This window comes from Sinocyclocheilus grahami, unplaced genomic scaffold (assembly GCF_001515645.1).
Source record: "Sinocyclocheilus grahami isolate Dianchi unplaced genomic scaffold, SAMN03320097.WGS_v1.1 scaffold235.1, whole genome shotgun sequence".
Classification (NCBI taxonomy): domain Eukaryota; kingdom Metazoa; phylum Chordata; class Actinopteri; order Cypriniformes; family Cyprinidae; genus Sinocyclocheilus; species Sinocyclocheilus grahami.
Genome location: NW_015505414.1, coordinates 699,008 through 726,782, shown reverse-complemented (window position 1 = coordinate 726,782; position 27,775 = coordinate 699,008). Strand labels below are relative to the sequence as shown.

Here is a 27,775-nt window from a genome sequence, read left to right as displayed (position 1 = left end):
ATTAAATCTTGACAATTTTCATTTTTGGCTGAACTAGTCCTTTAAAACTAACATAAGGATGAAAAACGCAAACGGCTTTATCTAATTCTATGAAAGTGCAATAAAAAAAAATCTGTCCCAGTTTTCATTAAACATTTTGGTTACACTTTACTTGAAGGGGTGTGCATAAGACTGACATGACACCTTCATATTCATGACATGACACCTACATAATCAAGACATGACACATGTCATGAATATGAAGGGTTTTTATGCATGTTTATGACAACTGTCATTAAGTGTCATTCGCTCAGTTATGTAATTTTTAATGCAAAGATGACATTGTTTGAGATGTATTTGTTATGGGCTATGGTTAGGGGTAAGGGTAGGGGTAGGGTTAGGTTAGGGTAAGGTCAAATAATGTCATATTTGCATTAAAAATGACATAACTGAGCGAATGACACTTAATGACAGTTGTCATAAACATGCAAAAAACCTCCTTCATATTCATGACATGTGTCATGTCATGATTATGAAGGTGTCATGTTAGTCTTATGCACACCCCTTCAAGTAAAGTGTTACCAACATTTTATAGACTTAGAAAAAAATATTTACGCTCACATATCAGAAATAACTTTTTGAATAGTCAACATATGTCAGGTTGTCAGTAAACACGATGTCTCTCTGTGTGTTTGTAGGAGCTCTGCAGTACACTGGAAGCCAAGGAGGAAATATATAAGCAGCTTCTTGACCGAGGGCAGCAGATTTTGGCCTTGACCCCTGAGGGTCAAGACAGCACCACTGAACTGGACCTTCGCAACCTGCAGGAGAAGTGGGAATGTGTTCAGGCCAAAGTGACAGAGAGGAAGGTGAGAGTCTGATTTACTCACTCTTCTCTGTTAGGGCTCTCTGTGTTCTTCCTGTCAGTCTGGCTCATTCTCATCATCATCACTGGGCTGTCGGCTGATTATGTTCATGTAGCTGTGATATCAGATCTGTGAGCTGTTATGCTTTGATGTAGTCAGATAAATGATTCTTTTTCACTCCAGCACAAGCCCAAAGTGAGTTATAAATCACTACAGAACAAAGTAGAGTTGTCTGCGGTCTCTACAAAGTTACTGAAGTGGAATAAACCACTAGTTCAGCCAAAAACAAAACTTCTGTCATCATCATTCCACATCTATATGATTTGTTTTTTCTTCTGTGCCGCTCAAAAGGAGACCATTTTAATGATGAACACGCTTCTCTTTTACATACAATGAATGCATATGGTATAAAATGGACCAAAACTCCATGAAAACAGCTTGAAAAGTAAGGTACAGTAAAAATAAGACTTGAGTGCTCTATTCTTAAAATATACAGTATATAGGTGAGTAAATGATAGCTACACATTCAGTTCTGGTTGAACTTATTATCAAAGTTCAAAATTAGCACATATTCATAAAAAAAAAGTCCAAATCAGATCTGGCTGTCAGATTAATGTCATTTTTGATTAAGGTCGCTTTGCTGTGTTGAATCTGGACTTGGCAAAGACGTTCGTTTACAACAGGAATTTGACCGCACACGCTCTTGTCAGAACCTCGTCTGTGATAGTCAAGCCATCCTTGAATGTTTGCAGCTTTTGCAAATATACCTCCTCACATGTGATGCTAACCAGACATCACATGACATGTGCTGAGTCACATGCTGCTGGATGAGATCACTGAGTGACTGTGATCCAGCGGTGCAAGGGAAGATCCTGTGTCTCATATCCTCCTCAGTGACATGAGCAAAATGCTCCAAAATAACCGAGATATCATCATGTTTCACAAAATATCAAGAAGTGTCTTGCCATGTCTTGTTACTAACTTGCTGTAGTAAGCAGCGCTAAGGATTGATTTCAAACGTGTTTCCCAAACATTTCTCCATCCTCATCTTCCTTTGTCAAACTAGTTTATTCTCTACAATAAAGCCAAACAGCTTATTTCACACTTCGGGAAAGCAAATGACTCCCAGTTGAATCTGAGATGAAAGGATGTGTTTGTGTTTGATCGACCATAGGTGAAACTGGAGGAGGCGATGGCGATGGCCACAGACTTCCATAACTCACTACAGGATTTCATAAATTGGCTGACGCAGGCCGAACAGACCCTTACTATGGTCTCCCCTGCCTCCCTCATCCTGGAGACCGTCATGTTCCAGATAGATGAGCATAAGGTCAGTGCTCTTTGACATGATATGCAACATGACATACAAGTCTAACAAAAACTTTCATGCAGCTTACTGCTAAATCTCAGCATGAAATGAAAACTCACCCCATCTATTTTTTAAATGCATGTGAACAATTCATCTGTGCATGTTTTGCATAAAACGTTTTGCATCATGTAATAACAAAGAGTAATGTGACAACTACACATAAGTATTATAATAATAATGTAATAAAATGTTCATAATGTAGTACTTTTCTAAAACTTAATAAAATCCCAAGCTAATGTAATATTTTTTATACTTCTTATAAATACATAAGCATGTGAAATATATAAAATATTTTTTTAAATTGACAACAAAACGTATACAGACAAACTGTACAATACCAACACTGTATACAATGTATAGCCTAAAAAAGCCCTCTTCAGTAACTGCAACAAGGACTCTGTAAAACAAAGTGTTACTGATTATTATTATAATTTAAACATGGTTTCACAGTACTTTATGTACTTGTTTATCAAGCTGTGATTGTAGTAAATGTAATACATTTCTCATAAAATAATTAAATTACGTTATGAGAACATTTTTTATTATCTGTTGCTACTTGCATTTCATTGTGACTTTAAATGAGCCATATTCTTGCACTTGAAAGAAACAGTCCTTTTCCAAAATTACGTTTTTTTCCCCCTTCTTTCTTAAAATGGATCTGCTGGAATTGCAGGTGTTTGTGACTGAGGTGAACTCACATCGGGATCAGATCATCGAGCTGGATAAGACAGGAACACACCTCAAGTACTTCAGTCAGAAACAGGACGTGGTGTTGATCAAGAACCTCCTGCTGAGCGTTCAAGGCCGCTGGGAGAAGGTCGTGCAGAGATCAGTGGAGAGAGGACGCCTGCTGGACGATGCCAGGAAACGTGCCAAACAGGTGGGAGAGGACCCCTGGGATAGAACTTATTTAAAAGCCATGCTTTTTGTAATCACACATCCTTGCTAGATATAGTCACTATAGGAATGATTGAATCACAGAGAACTTAATTTGGCTTCTTTTGCGACTGATCAATGTAATGAGACTCTTTTATGTCAAAGTGATTTTACACTCTTTAATATAACACACCTAAATCGTCAATGCGGTAGATTTTTTTTTTTAAACTCATAACATAAGAGGATATGAAGATCACTCATGGGCAGCAACATACTGTGGGGATTTTTCTTGACTGTGAAAGGGTCTGCATAAAGGGTATAGGATAAAATAAATATAGGACAGTACCGGGAAATCCCTGTATTTTCCCTGCAAGACAAGACACAAGATTTGTAATTCCCAATGCATAAAGCCAGAGCTTCACAGGAATGGCTTAAAACAACAATGTTGATGTCCTGGTCAAAGTCCAATTGAGAATTTATGAGGGGACTTGAAAACGGCTGTGCACTCACAAGCTCCATGCAGCCAGACTGAGCTGGAGCTACAAAGAAGAATGAGAAACATTGCAGTGGCCAGAAGTGCAGAGCTGATAATAAAGACCTACAGTATCAACACAGATTACTTGGGAATCGCTGCCAAAGGCGCATCTGATAAATAGTGACCTGAGGGGTTGACTTTGTATGCAAACGATTATTTAGTAACTGTAATCGATTTTTGAGCAAACTTGTTGGACATGACGGAATATTTTTTGTTCAGTGTGAAAAAGGCAAAATAAATTCTCTGTGGTTCAATCATGGAAATAAGAAAATGCTGTAATAATACTGCGTACTACGCTGATGGATTCTCACGCTCTCGTCTTCTGCAGTTCCATGAGACCTGGAACAAACTGATGGAGTGGCTGGAAGAGTCCGAGAGAGCGCTGGACTCTGAGCTGGAGATCGCTAATGATCCGGACAAGATCAAGATGCAGTTATCCCAGCACAAGGTGACCGACACCAGTCCATTTCCCTGTCCAATACACGTCTGGTATTAAGATGTGTTCGCAGTTCACAAGCGGTCAGCCGAGACACCATTTCCACATGCTGATAGTTATATAAACACAGCCACTATGCTAAAACTAGGCAAAGAACTAGTCTGGCTAACTAGCAGTTGACCTGTCTTAAAAAAATGAGATTACTAACTTGTAAAACTAGTCTTAAACCATTTATGCAACCGGCCACTGGTATTAACATGCGTTCCTAATGCCTCTCCTGTGAGCACTTGTGTTCAGTTTTCGTCGAGACGCTCCCTTCTTATTTTGACACACTCTACATCGCTTTCATGGGGATGAAAATTGAACAAACAAACCCATGTTACACAGCTTATGAGCGAGAGGGAATGGAAGCAAATAAAAAGGGTTAAGAGTGCAGCTGTAATTAGCGATTGTAATCCATGTGGACAACACACCAAAGTTTAAATCGCTTGTTTTGCTGTGAGAGATCACGTGAATCTGCTACGTTTAGGCTATGTTTCACCATGGTCACATTCAGGACAGATGAGCATTTCAACTACACAATGCACTGAACAATTTACTCATTCGCACCTATATTTAGCGCTGACCACTTGTGCTCCGATCACAAAAAATGTATGTAAATTGCAGGTTTAAATGGGGTCATATAGACTTCCTGTTCACACCATGTTTTTATCCCCCATCTGTGAATGTGGAACAACTGACGGACAGTGTGAATCACAATACCAGGTGCTTTTTCACTCACGGCTATTGTGTTTTTCAGTGACTGTGGGTCATAAGAAGTAGCATCCTGTTATACTTCTGTCTAATGAATTCCCCCACTTTTTGGGAGGTGATCTTTATATTTTAAAGAGGTGTACATGATTTTTTTTTCCAGAAGTTTAAAGAGTTCACCATTTCAGGCCACACAATGCCTAAAAAATGGAAGTAAACAGTCTGAGCATGTTAGATGTTTTTCAATTGCAAGCAGGATACAGGTAGGATTGTGTGATCCTGATCTTAGTGCTGCATGTTGGTATGTAATTAACAGCTCAGCAGTGCTTCAGATGTTCTGATGAGTCAGTCACAAATACAAATGGCAGGATCTGATGACATCAGGCTTCCTGGAAGACCTCACAGGATGGCTTGCGGGACGCGTGCCCTTGAGCTACATTCGAATGACCCTTCGCCTCTGTTTGTCTTGTGTGGGGGGGGATTGTAGGAGTTCCAGAAAACTCTGGGCAGCAAGCATTCGGTGTGTGACACCACCAGTCGCACGGGCCGAGCTTTGAAGGACAAGACCTCCTTGCAAGATGACAACCAGAAACTGGATGACATGCTCAGTGAGCTCAGGGACAAATGGGACACAGTCTGCGGGAAATCTGTGGAGAGGTATATGTGCATTTGGGTGGATTTCAGAAAAACACATATCCATCTCCCCTATTAAAAATTGATGTATACATTTTGCATAAACAAAATTAAGCCTATTTCGGGCTTTATTCAAATTAGGCTTGTTTGATTTTTCAGAACACCTAAAATATATATTTTCCAGTAAGGTCCTATTAGTAAATGTTAGTTAATGCATTAACTAACAATGAGCAGTACGTTTGTTGTACGTTTGTTACAACTGTTCATTGTTAGTTCATGTTAGCTCAGATCCATTAAATAATAACAGATACAACTTGTGCTTTTATTGTATTAGTAAACATCAAAATGAACTAAAACTACAATAAAATACCAAGTTCTGTCATGAAACTAGATGGCGCAGGCTGATGGGTCCTTAACGTAACTGATGACATTCTTTGCATTAAATGACTTGTCACAAGCTGATTGGTTCATGTTGCATACGCAGCCAATGAGCTTGCTGCTTTACATTTAAATGGCTGATTAGCATTCGCTTGAGCATTGCAGCGCGCTTTCAGAGTTCCTCTGAAACCCTCCACCTTCCCCAACTCCACCTGTATAGATCTGCTACGGGGTTATTTTATATGCTATTTGTGCAGCAGCAGTATGTCTTAAATACTCACAGCACCATATCAGCTTATGTATTGGCAGTAGCAAGTTCCTGTACTTGCTTGCAGCAGCAATAATCTACAAATACAGCAATAACCAGCAGCAGCAGCAGCGTAGCAGATCTTTTGTGCCTAGACCAAATAAATTAACATTGGCATCCATTACCATGCTAAAATCTTCAGAGAGTTCTCATGATAGAACTAAAATTAACCATGCTTTAGATGTATTTTTCATTGTTAGTTGATGTTAACTAATGTAATTAACTAATGCTAACAAATGAAACCTTATTTTAAAGTGTTACTCATTTTTCCTTTATGCATTCATATGAATTCAGACCTCAAATATTAATGTTGAGTAAACAATATTTAATATCTGTGTTATTTGTCAACTAACTGTCCATGATTCATGGTGAGACAAAAGGATATGTTGTCACAACTGTGTATTTGACATCATATGGGCTATTTTTTTCTACAGGCAGAATAAGCTGGAGGAGGCTCTGCTGTTCTCAGGTCAGTTCACAGACGCACTGCAGGCTCTCATCGACTGGCTCTATAAAGTGGAACCACAGCTTGCTGAAGATCAGCCCGTGCATGGAGACATAGACCTCGTCCTGAACCTCATCGACAGCCATAAGGTACCCACATGAGTTTGACTGATTTACACAACCTGCTTCTTCAATACTGAACTGTAGGACATGATATGAGTGAGTGAATGAATGAATGAAATTGATATAAAAAGATACAGATATCTAAAGTAATGATACAATATCATGAAAAACTACCACAATATATTATATGATTGTTTTGGCACAGCCCTAGATATTTTTTAATATTCTCTCATCATTTTCAGGATTTTAAAAACTTCGTAAGCACATTGTAAAAGAAATCCATGTAAATTGAACGGTGTATTCCAATTCTTCTGAAGAGACATGATTTGCTTTACTGGACGGATTTAATTTAGGCTTTTATTCACATATGTGACCCTGCAGCACAAAAGCAGTCTTAAGTCGCTGGGGTATATTTGTAGCAATAGCCAACAATACATTGTATGGGTCAAAATGATCGATTTTTCTTTTATGGCAAAAATCATTAGGACATTAAGTAAAGATCATGTTCCATTAAGCTATTTTGTAAATTTCCTACTGTTTTTTAAAGGTAATTTTTGATTAGTAATATGCATTGCTAAGAACTTAATTTGGACAACTTTAAAGGCGATTTTCTCAATATTTTGATTTTTTTGCACCCTCAGATTCCAGATTTTCAAATAGTTGTATCTCGGCCAAATTTGTCTTATCTTAACAAACCATACATCAATGGAAAGCTTATTTATTCAGCTTTCAGATGGTGTATAAATCTCAATTTTTGTAGTTTTGTGGTCCAGGGTCCCATATGAATGTTGATCAATCCGCATACATAGAGCACATCAAATAACTTTAAAGGCGATTTTCTCAATATTTTGATTTTTTTGCACCCTCAGATTCCAGATTTTCAAATAGTTGTATCTCGGCCAAATTTGTCTTATCATAACAAACCATACATCAATGGAAAGCTTATTTATTCAGTTTTGAGATGGTGTATAAATCTCAATTTTTGTAGTTTTGTGGTCCAGGGTCCCATATGAATGTTGATCAATCCGCATACATAGAGCACATCAAATACTGTAATCAACAGAAGCTTAAACTCAACCGTGCCCGAACAAATCTCACCTAAAATACTGTACAAATCTAGTTAAAAATAACAATAATTATATATGTTGATGACACAGGATATAACTTGTTGGGTACCGCACATGCTCATGACTCAAAAGAGCAGTTGTACATGACGGGACGTCCAGTCTGACCCATGCCATGCTCTGATCTCAGTACTGCTGCTGTGTGCATGTGCATGTTTCAAGCCTTGAGCAGCTTTCTTAAAATATCCGTCTGCGTGTTTTTAACTTCTTGGTTCTGTGGCAAGAATAAAATATAATTACACTATAGTATCATCAGAGGGAGAGTGATATGACCGATCCCACTGGTTTCAGTTAGAGGTGACAGGAGCGCTGGCAAGACGGACTCAAACACATCGCTAGAGTAGACATCAGAACACACTTGAGCTGATGAGCCTAGAGGTGACCTCATTCACGCTCGTAATTGAGGCCTTAGCCTGAGCAAATGGTCACCAGCAGTCTTCTGACTATGTTTGGTGCTGTTTACGCATGATTTCTATGGATGCAATCAAGAACTGGGTGATCTAGCTAAAATAAATTCCAGCTTTTAGACAAGATTCTATAAATATCTCAGCATTTATGTAGTCGCAAGATAAAGAAGGATCACCTAATTTGATTCATATTTCATACACCACATCATCAAAGTCACAGAGCCAACATCCTTTTTTTTTGTTGTAATGACCAATGCTGATGCAAAGTCATAGGCTACATAATTAAAACCTGGTGGTGTGCAAATGTCGTAAAACCTGGCTGTTGATAACGTTATGAGCGTGATTGATAGCAATGAACAAGTACCTCTTAACTGGTCCCTAATGTGATGACATCAGAGGTGGACATGGGCTTTGGCGTGACATACTGTAGACAGCATTACACAGGCACACAAAATGTGATTGATTATAAAAATAATTCACTAAATACTGGAAATAGTTCGTAAAAAACTGGTGTCTTGAAATCGAATTACAGCTTAACTGTTTAACCCAACATCTATCCATGCTATATACATTTTATGATTATTAGTGCATCACATTAGCATTAGGAGTTTTAGAAAATGCATATATATGATAATATTGCTGCCTATGTAGAGCTTTCCAAATCACTCATTTATGAGGTTCCATTTCAGTTCACAATATAGGTCAGTCTATATAGGCAGCTAAAAGTGGATGGGTTGAATGTTGAATGTATTTCTCCATGTGTACTGCAGGTGTTCCAGAAAGAGTTGGGCAAAAGGACTGGCAGTGTGCAGGCTTTGAAGCGCTCGGCCCGTGAGCTTATTGAGAGCAGCCACGATGACTCGTCCTGGGTCAAAGTTCAGATGCAAGAGCTGAGCACGCGCTGGGAGACGGTGTGCAGCCTCTCTGTGTCCAAACAGACACGGCTCGAGCAGGCACTGTGTCAGGTAAGACATGTCGTCTGTCAGCAGCAATCACGCTGCCAGATGTTACACTCATGACCGCTTTTAATAACAATTTTGACCGTTAGAATAAAACAAGCTACTGTAAAAACATCTATGTTAATTACCACGGTTATGATTGGCTAACCTTGCATGTCAAATTATTATCAAAACTAACTTACAAGTGTCAGAATTGCTGTCAGATCCAATAGAGTGTGTGTGCTGCTCCAGCCTTCAAAGGAAGTTTTTGTTTATGAAAGTAACAGTATGTTTGATTTCAAGGGTTTCAAGAGTGACGGAAAACGTACAAATATTAAAAAAAGAGAGAAAAAAAATTGTTCTTTGCGAATGCACATTTTTAACACATTTGTGCATCGTTCCTCAGGCTGAGGAGTTCCACTCCACTGTTCATATCTTACTGGAGTGGCTTGCAGAGGCCGAGCAGAGCCTTCGCTTCCACGGTGCCTTGCCTGACGATGAAGAAGCCCTCCGCGCTCTCATTGAACAGCACAAGGCAAGTTTCCTACAACAATGGCAAAGAATCCACATGAGAAAAATTTATCAGTGTGACATTTACCTTGTAAAACCTTTTAGTGGCCATAGCATATCAGTATTTACTGGCAAAAATGATGAGCCACAGTAAACACAAAAAATGAAATAGTATCTGTTCTACATTACAGCATTGAGTTCAAATGCAAGTGTGTGCCAGAGGGATCGTAATCTTTCCAAGACAGAACGTGTGTCTGTGTTTTCCACAACTCTTGACATTTTTTATTAGCTCCACTCATAATGTGAGGTAGTGATCCATAGCCCGGTCTCTCTCCACGTCCAACTGAGTAACAAAAGCCATACATGGCTTCAAATCTTTATTAACTACTGCTTGCCAGGAAAGAGTTCAACCCATATAGTGTGATCTCATATTCAATATCCAAAATAGTCTGTTCCCCGAGACATTATTCACGTCCACAGTTTGAGGAAGCAAACATCCTGGGAGATGATGGGGTTTCTCCTTAGGTTTAAACACCAGTTATTAATGATAGGTAGTAATACATAATCTCTGCATACTGGGAATAGGATGCCATCGATGGCATACATACTCTACATAATCATGTTTTTGAAGTAACATTTTTGAAATAAGTAATTTAACAAATTACATTTTAAATGTACACCATAATACTCAAGTAAATTTTTTTTCAGTTATGTATGTGGTCTAATATTTTTGTATTTTTGCTTTTTTTTTTGGTATTTATTTTTACATTATTTTAAAATGATCTCACCTTGCTATTTCACAGCCATTTATTTATTTGGTAAGTAGCCATGTAATAATGTATTCTTTGCATCAGGATCCTGATCACCCTGTCTGAGTATAGTTTATAATAGCTGACTGTACATTAGCCCTTAGATATTTATTTATTTATGCATTTATGTATTTATTTTACTGACAAACACGATTGAAAACCTTTCCTTTCCCCATAACTTATTCTTAGAGGCACCACTTTCAGTGTAGACCATTTAGTTGAATTATGTTATTAAATTATAGTGGAAGCAGTCTAGTTTGGCACATTGAGTCACAGCGCTTATTTGCATTGTGCACAGTGTCTGAGCTTTCTCTTGTAATTATCGAGCCAAATGCATTTCACACATCTAACTTTGCCCAACACTCGTCCTGAGGCATTATTCATGGCCTCGGATCATGCAGCAGTATTGCTGGAGATGGGCTGCTCTTTGTGTAACCATGACCATTTGCTAATGGAAGAATACATGCAGGAGTTTATGAAGAAGCTGGAGGAGAAGCGACTGGCCCTGAATAAAGCCACAAGCATGGGAGAGGCAGTCCTGTCCATCTGCCACCCAGACTCCATCACCACCATCAAACACTGGAACACCATCATCAAAGCACGGTTTGAGGAGGTTTGTCTATTTCTATAAGTTTTCTGTTATTTTCGAAAGCTGTGTGAAGGCAGCCAGATCAAGAAAATTTTGTGTGCTACCTCAAATATCTGGGCTGGTAACCAAAAGGTTGTAGGTCGGATCCCTCAATGGGTGATTCATAACTGTTAAAGGGGACATCGGATGAAATTTTCACTTTTATCTTTTTTGCATCTAGTTAGGTTTCTGGCGTGTCTGCCAGCTCAGAAAAACTGAAAAGGAAACACACAGCCAGTTCGTTATGGGCTGTCTGAGTCTGAAACTGTGTCATCCAGTGAGCTGTTTCAATTTGCAGCAAGTTTCTATGTAGCTAGCTAACTGTTTGAATAAGACCAACTCTTAGCCGGAGTCCAAGGCAGCAATTCACGCGTCTTGTGTCGACATGCCCCGCAGAAGAGAGGGGCGGGGTGAGCAGAGCTCATTATCATTTAAAGAGACATGCACCGAAACGGCTCGCTGTGAACAGAGCTGTTTTTGACAGGGTAAAAAGGGTGTTGTTTTACACAGGAACGTTAACCAAAGTATGTTGCAGACATTTCATGAAGACCCTAAAGAATCATACCAACTTGTGGAAAGTGGGCATCCGATGTCCCTTTTAACAGTCGACGCTGTCTACAATATGATCTGATTTCTGCATCTGTGTCAGGTAACAGCCTGGGCGCGTCAGCACCAGCAGAGACTCTCCAGTGCTCTGGCTGAACTGCTGGCCACGCAAGAACTGCTGGAGAACCTGCTGAACTGGCTAAAGTGGGCTGAAACCACACTCGGCGAGAAAGACAAGGAACCTCTTCCTCAAGAGTTAGAGGAAGTCAAATCGCTCATCGCTGAGCACCAGGTAGCATCAAGAGCTGTATGAAGGGCTCACTTTAACACCTTTACACAGTTAGTCAAAGTCTAGTATTATGAATTATAGAAACAGCTGTTTGTGTTTTTTGTGTACCAGACATTCATGGAAGAGATGACCAGAAATCAACCAGACGTGGATAAAATCACCAAAACTCATAAGAGAAAAGCCCCAGTGGATCCTCCGGTTCAGTCTCAAATCCCTATTCTAGGGAAAGGACGAACAGCCAGTGAGTACCAGCATCCAAGCTGAGTCCAGTTTCTCAATTCAGTTTGGCAAAGACTTCACATGGTCTTCACGACAGTCCTTGTTGTAGACTGTGCATGCACCATAGCTGGACCTCAGTGAACAATAGCAAGCTTTAGCATGATTTGAGCAAAATAAAAACTGAGCAGGATTTGATATTTAGGTTTAGGGTTCATTGCTAATTCTAGGGACTGGGGTAAGAGTTTGAGAAGAGGCTTGAAAGTTAGGGGTTGTGGTTAGGAGTAGGAATCAGTTTAGGGTTAGAGCATGGGATAGGGTTTGTTAATACCTTGGCAGTGTCTGAAATCGGATACTGTCTGAATAAGGTACCGGTGCCATATTGTTACCGGGTTTCGGTACCCAACCCTACTCTGACAGCAGGAGATGCTCATGGAACAGCAGATACAGCGTTTCCTTAGTTACTGCTGTAAACAAAGCAGTGCTGCGCTGAAACACTGCTTTAATGTGAATTATACAGAGACGAGATGAAAAGAAAATACTATCTAAACTTTTCTGGACAGTCAGTTCCCCTCATAAACACATTCATATAAACAATATTAATAATTCATCATATAAATCAATATTAAGGATTTTCTTCCAATAGTTCGTGTGTCATGAACAATGAATGAGCTGCCTGCTACAGTATTTTTCTCTTTGCGTCCATCTTCAGCGTCTCTAGTCTCTGTTAACGAGCGTTTACAGACTTATATTCTCATATAAATTACATTTTGGAAAATTATTGCATTGCAACGCAGTTTGTGTAAGTCCGTTACACAAGTTGTGTAAACAGCCAAAAAAAAAAAACGTCCAGTTGCTGATTGCGTAAGTTCCTGGGGCCGGTTGCACCAGCTCTACGTAAGTTACAACGTAGCCTAGTTTTGACGTAAATGGGCACTAAGTTACAACTTACGCACTACTAAATATTTTTTCGTTGCACCATTACACATAGTCGAAGTGCAACTTTAAAAATATTTACGGTAGCTCCTTCGGCCGTCATACACACACGTGACTGACTGCTCGCACCAACATGAGGGGGAGGGGTCGTGCTACTACCACTGATCTATAATAGAGATCTGGATTGCTCATGACGTCATAAAAGTGAAGCCGCAGCGCCACCATATTGGTATTCCCTAGAATTCCCATACATTCTATTGAATTAATAGGAATACGTGTCCTATACATTACCGCAGCGAATATCAAATGAACATGACATCCACAACATATGCTTTTCAAATGACTGTGCTCATGAAATCTGAATAAATATTTATGCTTTGTATTTATGCGTTAATTTACCTTACGTTCATTGTTACATTCATATGTAATATGTTGTTTTTTTATTCATACAGTAGGGTAACTGCAAATGTTTTTCTAATAATGGTTTCATTAACAGCAATAATTTTTTTTAGCAGTTAATGATTTAAACATCAGTTAAATTAATAATTAATTAAACATACACATTACTCCTGGAAACTGTAATGCTAAATGCCATAGAATTTGCGCCATCTTGAGGAGTCTGAAATAGATATTGCTCCCTCAGGACATAAAATAATACACGCATCATAACTTATTCAGAGAAAAAACATGGACTGCGTATGCTACGGACTTAAATACATGAAGCGTTATTTCCAAGATGATGTGTGGTAAGCTTTGAATTTCAATACAATATAGAACAATACAGTAACAGGCTTGTATTGTAATTTCTGTCATGACATTTCTTGGAGGGATTGGCATGGTAATGTACATGACAATGGTAATGTATTTGGTCTTGGCGGAATAGATCTGCTACGCTGCTGCTGCGACACAGTACAAAGACTTGCTACTGCCAATACATTCACAACATGCTGCTGTGAGAATGTAAGAAATATTGCTGCTGCAAATATAACTTACATGAAATAACCCTCATATAGTATACATGAATCACCTTGTAGCAGATCTATACAGGTGGAGCTGGGGAAGGTAGAGGGCTTCTGAAGTGCGCTGCAAACTGCTACAGCAAACAAAAGCCAGGTATTTGAATATTGAGCAAGCACATTGGCTACCGATACAGGAGAGAACCAATCAGCTGCCATGTGACAATGATGTCGCCAGGTCAGATTGAGCTAGACCTGTCGGACTGCGCCATCTAGAGTTTCATGCCAGAACTCTGTATATGTATTGTATATCCGAATCAATTTCAGATACTAATACCAGATATATATTAATGTTTAATATTTCCTGCATAATTACGTACATAAAGAAATATATTTTATGCATTTCAAGTGTGTAGCTCACACACCCACCTTAACAATTGCAATATAGCACTTATCCTGCCCGAAATGACCATAAATATTGCAGATAACATCTGAAGTAAAAATTAATTTACATACACATATCTTAAAAACTAATCCTGTGTGACTGATACGCTTCAAATCAGGTGATTTTAGGTCAGTGTTTTGGCTGTCAGTCAATGAAGCTCTCAGCCGGTAGGGAATAGTAAGATGGCGGCTCGAACATTTCCGGTGGCTTCCCCGTTGAATGGCAGTTTAGAACGCGATGAGCGATCCAGTCATATATATAGATCAGTGGTTACTACTCGTATTCCTACACTTTCAGTCTTTGCGGAGACATGAAAAACAGCGCATACCGCAGGAACGGTATAACGGAAAATGTTAGTGGTTTTGAAACCATGAAATTTTCAAACCGCGGTATACCTTGAAACCGGTAATCGGCCCATGCCTACTTATGACCCTTGATTTACTGTGTCTCATTTTCATCTCTGTCCTAGCTTGTACTTTTCTTAACAATGTTGTAACATTGCATAATGACACTTTCCTCGTTATTCTCTCCTTAGGATGAGCCACTTATGGCGTAGCTTAGGCCGTTTAGATAAAAGTACGAATGTAAATGTGTGCCCTTGAGCTAGATACTAAATGATTAAATAATGCTAATAATGTTGTAGACAAAAACATCTCCAGGTTTTGTAATACAGTCCACCAAACAGAAGTGCACTCACTGGCTGTTTAGGTTTGGCTGATTAAGCCCTTTGTTTGTTTGGTCATCAGGAAAGAGATCCCCTACGCAATCCATGTACACCGCAGCATCACAGGCACAAATCGAGACTAAGAACCCCCGAGTGAACCTGCTGGTCAGTAAGTGGCAGCAGGTGTGGCTGCTGGCGCTGGACAGGAGGAGGAAGCTCAACGATGCTCTGGACAGACTAGAGGAGGTCAGTCATACATACACACCTGACCTCACACCTGTCTCAGACTCCTGTCAGGTGCCTTCACACTCATTTGCTTCTTATCTGCCCTCAGCTGAAAGAGTTTGCCAACTTTGACTTTGACGTATGGAGGAAACGCTACATGCGCTGGATGAACCACAAGAAATCGCGCGTCATGGATTTCTTCCGTCGTATTGATAAAGACCAGGATGGCAAAGTCACAAGGCAGGAATTCATCGATGGCATCCTATCCTCAAGTAAGAAAAGATTTCAAACCGTGTGTTGTTTAGGTCTAAAGTCTTTCAGGCTGTACCCTCAATGCCTCTCTGGTGTATGAAATGTGCTATATAAATAAACTTGCCTTGCCTTGCCTTGGTCCTGTAGAGTTCCCCACCAGTCGTCTGGAGATGAGCGCTGTGGCAGACATCTTTGATCGTGACGGCGACGGCTACATCGACTACTATGAGTTTGTGGCTGCTTTACATCCCAACAAAGATGCTTATAAACCATTAACCGATGCTGACAAAATTGAAGATGAGGTAAATGTTATCAACTTACTTTCTGGAAAGTTTTACGCAATAACAAAGTATTAAGGAGAGTGATTCTTGTAGTTGTTTTTATGATTTATGACTTTGTGTTTAGGTGACTCGCCAAGTTGCAAAGTGCAAGTGTCCGAAACGGTTCCAAGTAGAGCAGATTGGCGCCAACAAATATCGGGTAAGTGACAGATTTTTCATGCTTTCTGGATGAGTCAAGAAAAAGATTCAGTATGGAACCCTAGGCTAATACAAGTGCAGAAGCCTGGTCATTGGTTTTTTCAAGTTTTTCAAAATAAAAATTCACAAGTCCCCCAAAACAATCCCAGTATTATTGGTTGTGAAGTTGATGAATGAAATATATTAATTGTTTGTCATTTTACAACAAAAGTATCTAATTTTCTCAAAACAGCATTCACCTCAGTGCTAGAAAAAAAATCCTGCTTTTATTACAAAATACGTTGTTTAAGTGGCAATAACATAATTGTATGTAACCAATCTAGCAAAGTTCATTTGGACATTGGCTGCATCCAAATCCTACTCAGGGAACCATGGTTACATAAGTAACCCGAGACGTTTTGAGGACAGGATGGAAACATGAAGTCTGGAAAGTTGGCAGAGTTCCACACACCCCTGTTAAACTGCTCCCCTACCCAAATCTCTCTGCCCCGACACTGCTGTTGCCAAAGAGAATGACTTCATTACATTTTTACGTGCCATTGCATTTTTCATTCTCTCAAGTTTGAGAGTTTCCCCCCCCGGTCCCCTTCTCTCCAATACTCCTGATAAACAGATCCCGTAACATTTGGTCACAGACAGCCATTCTGTTACTGCCCATAATCTGAGGGAATAGTACTGACTGGCTGGAGGCCTGTAACTGTGCCACTGGATGATAAGAACTAGAACTAGAACATCTTTTGTGATTTTTTTGTTGTTTTGTTTTCAAAAAATTTATTGAAATTTTATTGAAAATGTATTGAAATTACAGAATTTATTGTAAAAATGAAAAGGCCCTGATTCCTTGTATCAAAGCCGATATAAGGAATGTTTTGAGGACAGGATGGAAACATGAAGTCTGGAAAGTTGGCAGAGTTCCACACACCCCTGTTCCCCTACCCAAATCTCTCTGCCCCGACACTGCTGTTGCCAAAGAGAATGACTTCATTACATTTTTACGTGCCATTGCATTTTTCATTCTCTCAAGTTTGAGAGTTTCCCCCCCCCCGGTCCCCTTCTCTCCAATACTCCTGATAAACAGATCCCGTAACATTTGGTCACAGACAGCCATTCTGTTACTGCCCGTAATCTGAGGGAATAGTACTGACTGGCTGGAGGCCTGTAACTGTGCCACTGGATGATAAGAACTAGAACTAGAACATCTTTTGTGATTTTGTTGTTGTTTTGTTTTCAAAAAATTTATTGAAATTTTATTGAAAATGTATTGAAATTACAGAATTTATTGTAAAACAACAAAAAGAGTGAACTGATATTTATTAATGTTTGTCTTTTTGCTTTTCCCCTCCACATCAGTTCTACCTTGGAAATCAGGTATGCATGCACAGTGCTTTTTAAAGATTTGCTGTGCTGCCCTTTATGTTTTATCTGACTCACTGTCACTGTGTCTTTGAATTTCCAATATTTAAGGCTGTCTTTAACTCACAAGCGGATAAGCATATTTAAAGAACTTTTTAACTCTCTTCCCAAAGCTAGCCATTTCGTTTGTGGCATGGCTGTGTGCAAGTCTCCACTGGCATTGAAGCACAGTGGCTTGGGAAATGTATAAATACAGATGAACATTTCTACTTCCTTAATACTAAATGACACACAAAAAAAAGGTGTTTAGTGCTGATATTTCCTTAATATCTCTTATGTTGTGCCCTGAGTAATTTTAAGGCAGATTAATTTAGGCCTGAGTTAAACAAGCGCAGATATTTGGGAAATAGATTCTAGTCGACATGAAATCAACATTGAGCATTACTCAATCAATCAATTAAACTTTTTACAAAGTGTTATAACTTTTCTTAAACAACAGCCAAAGGCATATTAATAACATTTATTAATAATAAACAATTCTACTGTTTGTAGCTATTTATAGTTTACAACATAATGTAAACTTGGTGCAAACTTGTTGATGCAGTTTTTCTAAAATCTTGCCAGTAGTTAATACACTAATTTCATGACTGTAAATATATGCAGTGATAGGAATCAATTGGAATCTGTTCTACAGTTCGAGCATCAATTGTTCTACAGAAAAACAGCTTTTTTAGGGCATTTTAGGATGTTTTTATTTTTTAGAAACCATTTTTAGATTCAACTATCTGCTTTTGAGTTCAAATGCATTTCTCTCCGCAGCGTTGCATTCTGCTTTTTTATTATAATTTGCGACAGCTTTTGCAGCATAACACAGTATGCTTGCCTTCTGCTACCTGCTTAATTTACTTAAACTTATTTGAGTTCTTTTAACCACAGTTTGTGGCTGATGTTCAAACAAGCCAGAGCTTCAGGAGAAATTTTGAGCTGAAAGATGCATGATTCTCCCTACATAAAATCATGAGCTACATGCTTTCTCAGGGTGGTGTTTTGGGAAGATACGTGACTCTTAGCAGGTGGAGGGCTTTTATCGGGCAGGCCATGCAAACCTCATGTTTTTCTTCCTTTGTATTGAGAACTTTGTATCACATCAACTGAAACCATTCTTTTGACAGTTTGGTCTCGTTCACTGCTTACATGACCCCTTAATCGCCGATGAGACTTTAACAAACAGGGACAATCAAAATCTAACCCCCCATCTACACGTTGCCGTTTTGGAAAGCTGTATCCTGGTAAATGGTCATTCTTAAAGCCGTTTGTTGTGATTCTCTTGACTATTTCTCTTGATCATGCTTCAAAATTCATCTTCTCCTCCCCCCAATCACCAAATTCACCAATGGTATCGATTCATTCTGGGTATCACTTCGAGAATAAAGGGCTTGCAGGCCAGAGAGATGCTCAGCGGGTCACCATCAGTGTGTCGGTCATGTTGAGTTTCAGCGAGTCGATCTCAGCCATTCTTCCATATTGTTCCTATTGTGTGTGGTTGGAGTCGAGCATCAGTGTCAACACACGCATCCTCTATGAGAATGGTAGTTTGTAGTTTTAGACGGTGCAACTTCTGTATGCATATTTGGTTTGTGGAAAGACTTTCTCATATGATATGATTTATCTTTTGTTTTGTTTTTTGAACAGAAAGCATGAGGCCATAATTTTCTGTGCTGTGAAATCCGTATGCCTTGGCCATATCCAACTGGCAACAATCATTTGGATGCAACTCATTTGGCTTGTTGTTTTCTTTAGCTCCTATCTTTGGCATGGAGGGTGTAGGGGAATGCCGTAGAGTTATGCCCAAGTGTTCCCCTACGCAGGAAAACAGAGCCTCAGCAAGTGTAGAATGCACTTATAGCACACCCTAGTGGACACACTGATCACAGTCCTGTCCACCTTGTCTTAAAAGTGCACTAAGCAACTTTTTCTATTGTAATAAAGTTTCACGCATAAAGAAATTGATACAATTGTCAAATGTTTAACATGAGGTTTACTCCCTTGAGATGAAGACTTGTGTAATATCAGTTTTATTTAAATACATGTCAATACTGTTTGTTTGATTGTCATGAAGAGTAAAATAATTGCCTGTGCATATATAGGGCGACAAATATGCCAGCAAATTGGATATTTCTGTAATGGTGTTTACATAGTGCTTCATCCAGGCCCACAGGTGGCAGCATAAGTTCTAGAACCACTGTCGAATCAGCCAGTGATACAAACTCTGAAATGACTTTGTGCACCTTTAATGACATGCAGTGTACCACACCACCACACATGATCAGTCAATCATTAGCACAAAGCCACAAATGAAACCAGTTGGATTGACCACTCATTTCACGTCTTCTGGAATGAAACCAATGTTGTGTCTCAATCAAAATTCGTTTTGATCAAATGGCTCGGCAGGGCAACAAGAGGAAGCCAGAGATAAACACAACAGAAATAGCATCTAATTGGGAATAATAATGTTGTGATTTGACTCACTGCTTTTTCACCACACGTTTGATGGCTAGTTTTTTTTATTATTTTGAAAAGGGTGTTACAGGGCTGAGGTTTCTGATGTTGCTCTGCTGCATGCCTGTCACTGGCAAACACGACTGTATTTCAGAGGAATGACTGTGTTCTCTGTTCGTGTCCAGTTTGGAGATTCCCAGCAGCTGCGGCTGGTGCGGATCCTGCGCAGTACGGTGATGGTGCGGGTGGGTGGTGGTTGGATGGCCCTGGATGAGTTCCTGGTGAAAAATGACCCATGCAGAGGTAATGTCCACTTGATGTTGAACTCAACTTCAGCTTGTGGTGTTCAGACAGGTCTATTAAATGCATTGATATTGTGCATAAGAGAATTGTTCAACTTATTTATACACTGTATTTTACTCCCTCCAAGACAATATGTTGCAGACACAAAGGTTCTGTTCCAAAACCTAGTCGAGTTGCCTACGTAGGCAGCATTTTAACTCATCACAGACAAGTTCCCAATGCGAAGGCAGTTTCATTATTGTGCTGCTTTCTACGATGCCTTGTAATTCCAAAAGCAGTATGAGTGTTTCATGGAGAAGGCAATCGCATATTGCATTGACACAAGCTTCGTTCAGCACTGAAAAGAATAAAACAAAACAGTGTGGACCACTGGGTCACTTGTGAGGATCCATTTCAGTTAAGATGCTGCTTTAGGAGGAAAATGCCAGTGTAGACAACAGAAAGCAATGCAGCTCATTAGGTTTTGGAACCGAATTCTAAGTTTCCAATAATTAAAGCAATTTCATATTTAGAAAGAGAATGTTACTGATGGATATTCTTATTTCTTATGTAGGCAGTAATCATTTGTTGGGGCTTAATCTTTTCTTCCTGCACACTGTTTATGGGATTCTTAAAGCTTGCCGGTCTCTTCCCACGAAGGCTTTTCTTTCAGAATTTCCCTTTTCCTGCTGCTTTTTTAGTGAACCCAATTATCGTTTCTTCTAGTTCACCACCACGGGAGTAAAATGTTGCGCTCGGAATCCAATTCTTCAATTACTCAGTCTCCTATAGGTTGGCAACTCTCACACTTTCTCTCCTTGCTCCATCCCAGTGGTATGTGTGCATCCCAGTGTGTGTGTGTGTGTGTGTGTGTGTGCTGCGGTGATCCCTGAATGGTATTCTCATTAACATTAATCTCATGCTTCCCTTTCCATCGTGCTGTCTGGGACTGTTTAGCATGCGGTTTCGTGTTGCGTCATCTGTCCTCTCTGGCTTTCTCTGCATGTGCTTATTGTAGCTCTCGCATAAAGAAATTGATACAATTGTCAAATGTTTAACATGAGGTTTACTCCCTTGAGATGAAGACTTGTGTAATATCAGTTTTATTTAAATACATGTCAATACTGTTTGTTTGATTGTCATGAAGAGTAAAATAATTGCCTGTGCATATATAGGGCGACAAATATGCCAGCAAATTGGATATTTCTGTAATGGTGTTTACATAGTGCTTCATCCAGGCCCACAGGTGGCAGCATAAGTTCTAGAACCACTGTCGAATCAGCCAGTGATACAAACTCTGAAATGACTTTGTGCACCTTTAATGACATGCAGTGTACCACACCACCACACATGATCAGTCAATCATTAGCACAAAGCCACAAATGAAACCAGTTGGATTGACCACTCATTTCACGTCTTCTGGAATGAAACCAATGTTGTGTCTCAATCAAAATTCGTTTTGATCAAATGGCTCGGCAGGGCAACAAGAGGAAGCCAGAGATAAACACAACAGAAATAGCATCTAATTGGGAATAATAATGTTGTGATTTGACTCACTGCTTTTTCACCACACGTTTGATGGCTAGTTTTTTTTATTATTTTGAAAAGGGTGTTACAGGGCTGAGGTTTCTGATGTTGCTCTGCTGCATGCCTGTCACTGGCAAACACGACTGTATTTCAGAGGAATGACTGTGTTCTCTGTTCGTGTCCAGTTTGGAGATTCCCAGCAGCTGCGGCTGGTGCGGATCCTGCGCAGTACGGTGATGGTGCGGGTGGGTGGTGGTTGGATGGCCCTGGATGAGTTCCTGGTGAAAAATGACCCATGCAGAGGTAATGTCCACTTGATGTTGAACTCAACTTCAGCTTGTGGTGTTCAGACAGGTCTATTAAATGCATTGATATTGTGCATAAGAGAATTGTTCAACTTATTTATACACTGTATTTTACTCCCTCCAAGACAATATGTTGCAGACACAAAGGTTCTGTTCCAAAACCTAGTCGAGTTGCCTACGTAGGCAGCATTTTAACTCATCACAGACAAGTTCCCAATGCGAAGGCAGTTTCATTATTGTGCTGCTTTCTACGATGCCTTGTAATTCCAAAAGCAGTATGAGTGTTTCATGGAGAAGGCAATCGCATATTGCATTGACACAAGCTTCGTTCAGCACTGAAAAGAATAAAACAAAACAGTGTGGACCACTGGGTCACTTGTGAGGATCCATTTCAGTTAAGATGCTGCTTTAGGAGGAAAATGCCAGTGTAGACAACAGAAAGCAATGCAGCTCATTAGGTTTTGGAACCGAATTCTAAGTTTCCAATAATTAAAGCAATTTCATATTTAGAAAGAGAATGTTACTGATGGATATTCTTATTTCTTATGTAGGCAGTAATCATTTGTTGGGGCTTAATCTTTTCTTCCTGCACACTGTTTATGGGATTCTTAAAGCTTGCCGGTCTCTTCCCACGAAGGCTTTTCTTTCAGAATTTCCCTTTTCCTGCTGCTTTTTTAGTGAACCCAATTATCGTTTCTTCTAGTTCACCACCACGGGAGTAAAATGTTGCGCTCGGAATCCAATTCTTCAATTACTCAGTCTCCTATAGGTTGGCAACTCTCACACTTTCTCTCCTTGCTCCATCCCAGTGGTATGTGTGCATCCCAGTGTGTGTGTGTGTGTGTGTGTGTGTGCTGCGGTGATCCCTGAATGGTATTCTCATTAACATTAATCTCATGCTTCCCTTTCCATCGTGCTGTCTGGGACTGTTTAGCATGCGGTTTCGTGTTGCGTCATCTGTCCTCTCTGGCTTTCTCTGCATGTGCTTATTGTAGCTCTGTTGCAGTGCAGTGAAACTTGCTCAACAATCTCATCAATGCAGGATATGAATAATTCATCACATTAAACTGAACTATGCACGATAAATTAAATATGCGAAATTGTTTTTCTAAACGGCAGTCTCTGAAGGTTAATCCCGTTTAAGCAGCATCAATGTTTTTCTTTTTCTTTTTCTTTTTCTTATTAGATATTTTTGACAGTGATGTGCAGTGCATGCAAGTCATTCCCTACATCAAACCAAAGCGCAAAACTCTGAACCGTGTTTTGCTCATTTGAATGGGTGGCCATTATTCCCCAGCCTGGTTAAAGATACTTTCATAAAAATCAACCTTTCTGGTTGATTCTGGCTTTCTGAAAAAAAGTCCTTGAAACTTGCTTTGAAGGAATGTTTTGGGGTCGAAACAAGTTGAGCTCTGTGAACAGCATATGTGGCTTTTCCTTGCCCCTCCATTTGTTTACAGTAATTAGGGTGGGGGGATTCAATTGATATAGACAACTTTACAGATCAAATAATAAAAAAATGTACTCAATCGACTTACTGTGGTACCACAGATGTTGGCCATAGACCTCAAGTTGAACTAAAGCCATAATATTCCTTTGAATTTCAGAGGCTTATTTTCTAAACCCATGTGAAAGGTTTTGCTGTGGTCTTGCCTCCCGGCTCATTGCACTGTATGATCTTCCTCCAGCTAAGGGCAGAACCAACTTGGAGCTGCGCGAGAAGTTTATTCTCCCAGAAGGCACCACCCAGGTGATGGCCAGTTTCCGCTACAGAGGTCGAAGGTCACGACCGTCCTCAAGAGGCGCCTCCCCTAACAGATCCAATTCTAGTTACAGCTGTCCCGCACAACCCAACCCAACCGGCTCCAACACACCCAAGGTATGGATATTGTTGAATAAGGTTGTAGAGAAATATGTAACTTCTCCATGTTTTTGTCACATTTTCCTGTCGCCAATCATGAAGCTTGGTTCCAAAACCTAGTGAGCTTCTTTGCTGTCCGCTGACTACATAGGCAGTTGTTTTGTAAGGCAACAACCTGACTGAAATGAAACCAGAAGCACAGGTCAACAACTCAAGCATAGTACAAATAGCACATGGGAGACTCGAGTCAAGGTTGTTTTTAAGAGAGTTTGGTCACAGACTGTATATATACCAAGATGGTTCAGATATTAATTTGAATAGGAGAGAGTGCAATCCGCAATATGGAGGAATAAGTCCCGCCTTCTTTATAAAAGAGCCAAATTGGCATTTGGTAAAGTCCTCATGTCACTACAGCTGCTGTTAGGAGCCAGTCAGTCTCCTGAGACACTTACCAATCAGAAATATACACTTTTTCATGCTGTTTGAGCAAAAGAAACAACATTTATGGGGCACTTAATTTCAGATTGTATTGCTGATTTAATATATGGCACTTAAATGTGACTTTGGCAAGCAGTTTTTGAGATTTCAATATTTTCCCATTTAAGTATCTAAATAAAAAGTGCCAAAATGTGGGTTATGCACAATAACCACTCAATATGACTTCAAAGTAGATACTAAAGATGAGCATAACCCATGGCCATCACATATCCAGGTTTTTTTTTTCTTCTTCTCACTAACATTTGGATAATAAAATCAAAGAATAAAAAGGACTTGTGCATAAAAAGACATAGCACACTTGAAAATTATGTAAAAAAAATAAATTTGTATAAGTATTTAACTATTTTTTTTATCAATATTTAGAAGTATTCATTCAGCATTAAATGAATTATGTTTAACTTTTGAATTTCTCATGTCATTTTTCATATCAAATGGCAAAAATAAGTTATTTTGGAAGGCAGCGTAGAGCGCAGAGTGTATCTATAACATCTTAGAATGCTGTCTTATGTGGGGAGCTCACTAAGATTTGGAACAGAGCCATGCATAGCCCCATCACTGATATATATAATTATTTCCTGTATTGTCTGTCTTTTTTTTCTATTGCTACCCTTCGTATGTGGTTTATCCACAATTGTTTCTCACAGACTCCCCAACATTTAACCCGCAATTATGATAAACCCTGGCTGACAAACAGCAAATCAGCTACTCCTCTTAAATCATCTGACTCCTTTGACAGCCAAGGGTCATCCAATGAGGTATAGTGCTTAAGAAACGAGTGACAAATCCCCATCTAATCTCCGTCTCCTGCTCCTGACCTCTGTCTCTGCCTTGTTACTGATCTAATTGCTTCCTGTGTGGATTTGGGATTGAGTTAAATCTCTTTCTCTGGCTTTGCAGTGATGCATGGAAGTGGTCCGTTATTAAGGCGGATCTGTTTGCTTCAGTCCTCTAATTCATGATCTTTTTAGACCTCTCTTGCGCAAAGAGGGTGGTGTGATTGTCTTAAATCAAATCAGCTTGATACACAAAGGCCTTTTCTAAACATCACCTTCAAGCACTAACTGCAAAATGAATATTTTTCTGTCCTCTTGCCACTAAAACGTGATGCTTGTGAGATCTTTTCTACATCCTGAACTCTAAAATGATTTCTTCTCTTTCTCCTGATGTGTATGACTGGTTTTGATTCAGCGTAGGCAGTATACTGCAATTTTCTTGTCTGGCGTGCATTTATTCAGTCATTCTGGCCATGAACTGCACACACTGCAACGTTTTGGGATGAACAAACGCATTTAGATGTGGGAGTGATATGAAATACAGAAGTCACTCCTAAACCAACCTCTGTCGAGCTAAATGTTTCAGTCAGGGTTTCTTTGTGCTTGCTTTCGTCAAATGTGTTTCAGTGCAGTTTCATTGCCAGCATGTTAGAGCAGAAACCCACTGAGTGTATCTGCATCTTAGAAAGCTCCTCTTGGCCAAAGGTTGCTGTTTTTATTTGTGTCAGTGAACAGTCTGTTACATGCCTCCTCATTGTCCTGATCTAATCGTTTCTAAATCATGACATCTTACAGAGCACCCCTATTCAGGGAAGCAAGCTTCGTCTTCCAGGCTATTTGTCAGGAAAAGGCTTTCAGTCGGGAGAGGATGGGACCTTGATAAACGTTGCAGTCATGAAGGCCAGAGGTCAAGCCATGGGTGAGTCCGACACACCTTCTGCTCTTCATCAAGTCTTGCTGCTGCTACTGTGCGATATATTGAACATTCACAAAAAACGACACTGATTTTATTGGACTCCGGCTTTGCTGCACTTCATGTCTCTTGTTATTATGAGACTATAAAGATCAGTTTCTGTTTTCAGATCCGTCAAGTACTCAACTATGCATCACCCAAAAAAGAACACAGAGCAATATTTTTAAATGTTATGTTAAAGAAATATTGAGTTAAATATTGCTGTCTAATATGAATAATAATATTTGAATATAATAGAGCTGCCCCCACCTAAAGAGATTTCTAGTCGACTAGTAGTTTAAGCCATTAATCGCACATTTAAATTAATTTAATTACTTGCGTTTAAACGCACGTATATAGCTTGCCACAAAGCACCCACAAAAGTAATGACTATGAATGTGTTGGGGAACATAGCCAGGATATATAATTATTTATTAATAAACTAGTGTTTTCCCAGTCAGTGTGTTGGCTGCAAAGATGAAGTTGACGTTGCAGTTTAGTGAACGCACAGAAATGCACCTTCCATACGGATTACGGATTTGTTTTCGTTCAGAAGTACACATTTCAAGCTTTCTATAGATATATTTCTCATTTCTGTGAGGCAAGTAGCCTATAAGCTGAGTTTCAGTTCGCTCCAGTGCACAGAGACCGAGACGGCACAAAGCGCATCCTGTTTGTTTTCTCTATTTTACAATAGCACAACGTCTTGTTGATGTTGTGAGGGAAAATAAAGTTGACAGTTTCGAATTATGTATTTCTTGTATCTGTATAAGCAAAAATGACTGCATATTTTAAGTTGTTTTCGTGGTTATCAAGAAAACAATTGTGCCGGTGTCATGCAGAACGCATGCTAATAGCTTCCGCATTCCACACAAACACTTAGCGGCCATGTAAATTTGCTACTTCTTACATGTTTCAGTTTCAAATGATAAGTCATATTTGAGGTCGATGAATGACAGGCGAACGTTTGGATTTCCTGCCCGATATACTGTAATTATCACAAGGACCTGCCGTTAACCATCTGTCCCTCACAAATTATGTGACTTTGATCGTTTTTTTTTCTGTGACCAACCATCTAATACAATTTTGGTTGAATAAGCCTCTTCTCATCGACTAAAGTTTATTCACCTTTATTTATACAGTGCTTTTAACAGTACAGATTGTGTCAAAGCAACTGTACAGCATTAATTAGGAAAATAGTGTGTCAATAATGCAAAGTGACAATAGTAAACACTCATTTTTCAGTTAAAGGCAGTTCATCATTGAATTCAGTGATGTCATCATCCAGCTCAGTTCAGTTTAAATAGTATTTGTACAATCAACGATATCGCTGGAAATGAAGTGTCCCCAACTAAGCAAGCCAGAGGCGACAGCGGCAAGGAACCAAAACTCCATCGATGACAGAATGGAGAAAAAGCCTTGGGAGAAACCAGGCTCAGTCGGGGGGCCAGTTCTCCTCTGACCAGACGAACCAGCAGTTCAATTCCAGACTGCAGCAAAGTCACATTGTGCAGAGGACTCTCTATTAACTATTATAACTATTAAGGGGGCAGCCCTAGAATATAATCTACTGTATGTCTATATATATGAATAACAATTTCTTAT

The 27,775-nt window shown here is 39.5% G+C and overlaps 1 protein-coding gene across 1 annotated transcript in view; it reads left to right on the top strand.

Annotated features, from left to right (window-relative positions):
• LOC107597724 (dystonin-like) overlaps positions 1–27,775 on the top strand; it is a 171,409-nt gene that overhangs the window by 142,013 nt on the left and 1,621 nt on the right. Inside the window, exons 84-103 of the mRNA XM_016288894.1 lie at positions 678–848; positions 2,020–2,175; positions 2,888–3,094; positions 3,954–4,073; positions 5,299–5,468; positions 6,564–6,723; positions 8,998–9,192; positions 9,572–9,700; positions 10,954–11,097; positions 11,762–11,950; positions 12,059–12,188; positions 15,247–15,410; positions 15,499–15,661; positions 15,789–15,943; positions 16,047–16,121; positions 17,471–17,488; positions 20,158–20,275; positions 23,775–23,965; positions 25,090–25,200; positions 26,014–26,157. Of these exons, the coding sequence (XP_016144380.1) occupies positions 678–848; positions 2,020–2,175; positions 2,888–3,094; positions 3,954–4,073; positions 5,299–5,468; positions 6,564–6,723; positions 8,998–9,192; positions 9,572–9,700; positions 10,954–11,097; positions 11,762–11,950; positions 12,059–12,188; positions 15,247–15,410; positions 15,499–15,661; positions 15,789–15,943; positions 16,047–16,121; positions 17,471–17,488; positions 20,158–20,275; positions 23,775–23,965; positions 25,090–25,200; positions 26,014–26,157 (2,910 nt within the window). The remainder of the gene's footprint in view (positions 1–677; positions 849–2,019; positions 2,176–2,887; positions 3,095–3,953; positions 4,074–5,298; positions 5,469–6,563; positions 6,724–8,997; positions 9,193–9,571; positions 9,701–10,953; positions 11,098–11,761; positions 11,951–12,058; positions 12,189–15,246; positions 15,411–15,498; positions 15,662–15,788; positions 15,944–16,046; positions 16,122–17,470; positions 17,489–20,157; positions 20,276–23,774; positions 23,966–25,089; positions 25,201–26,013; positions 26,158–27,775) is intronic.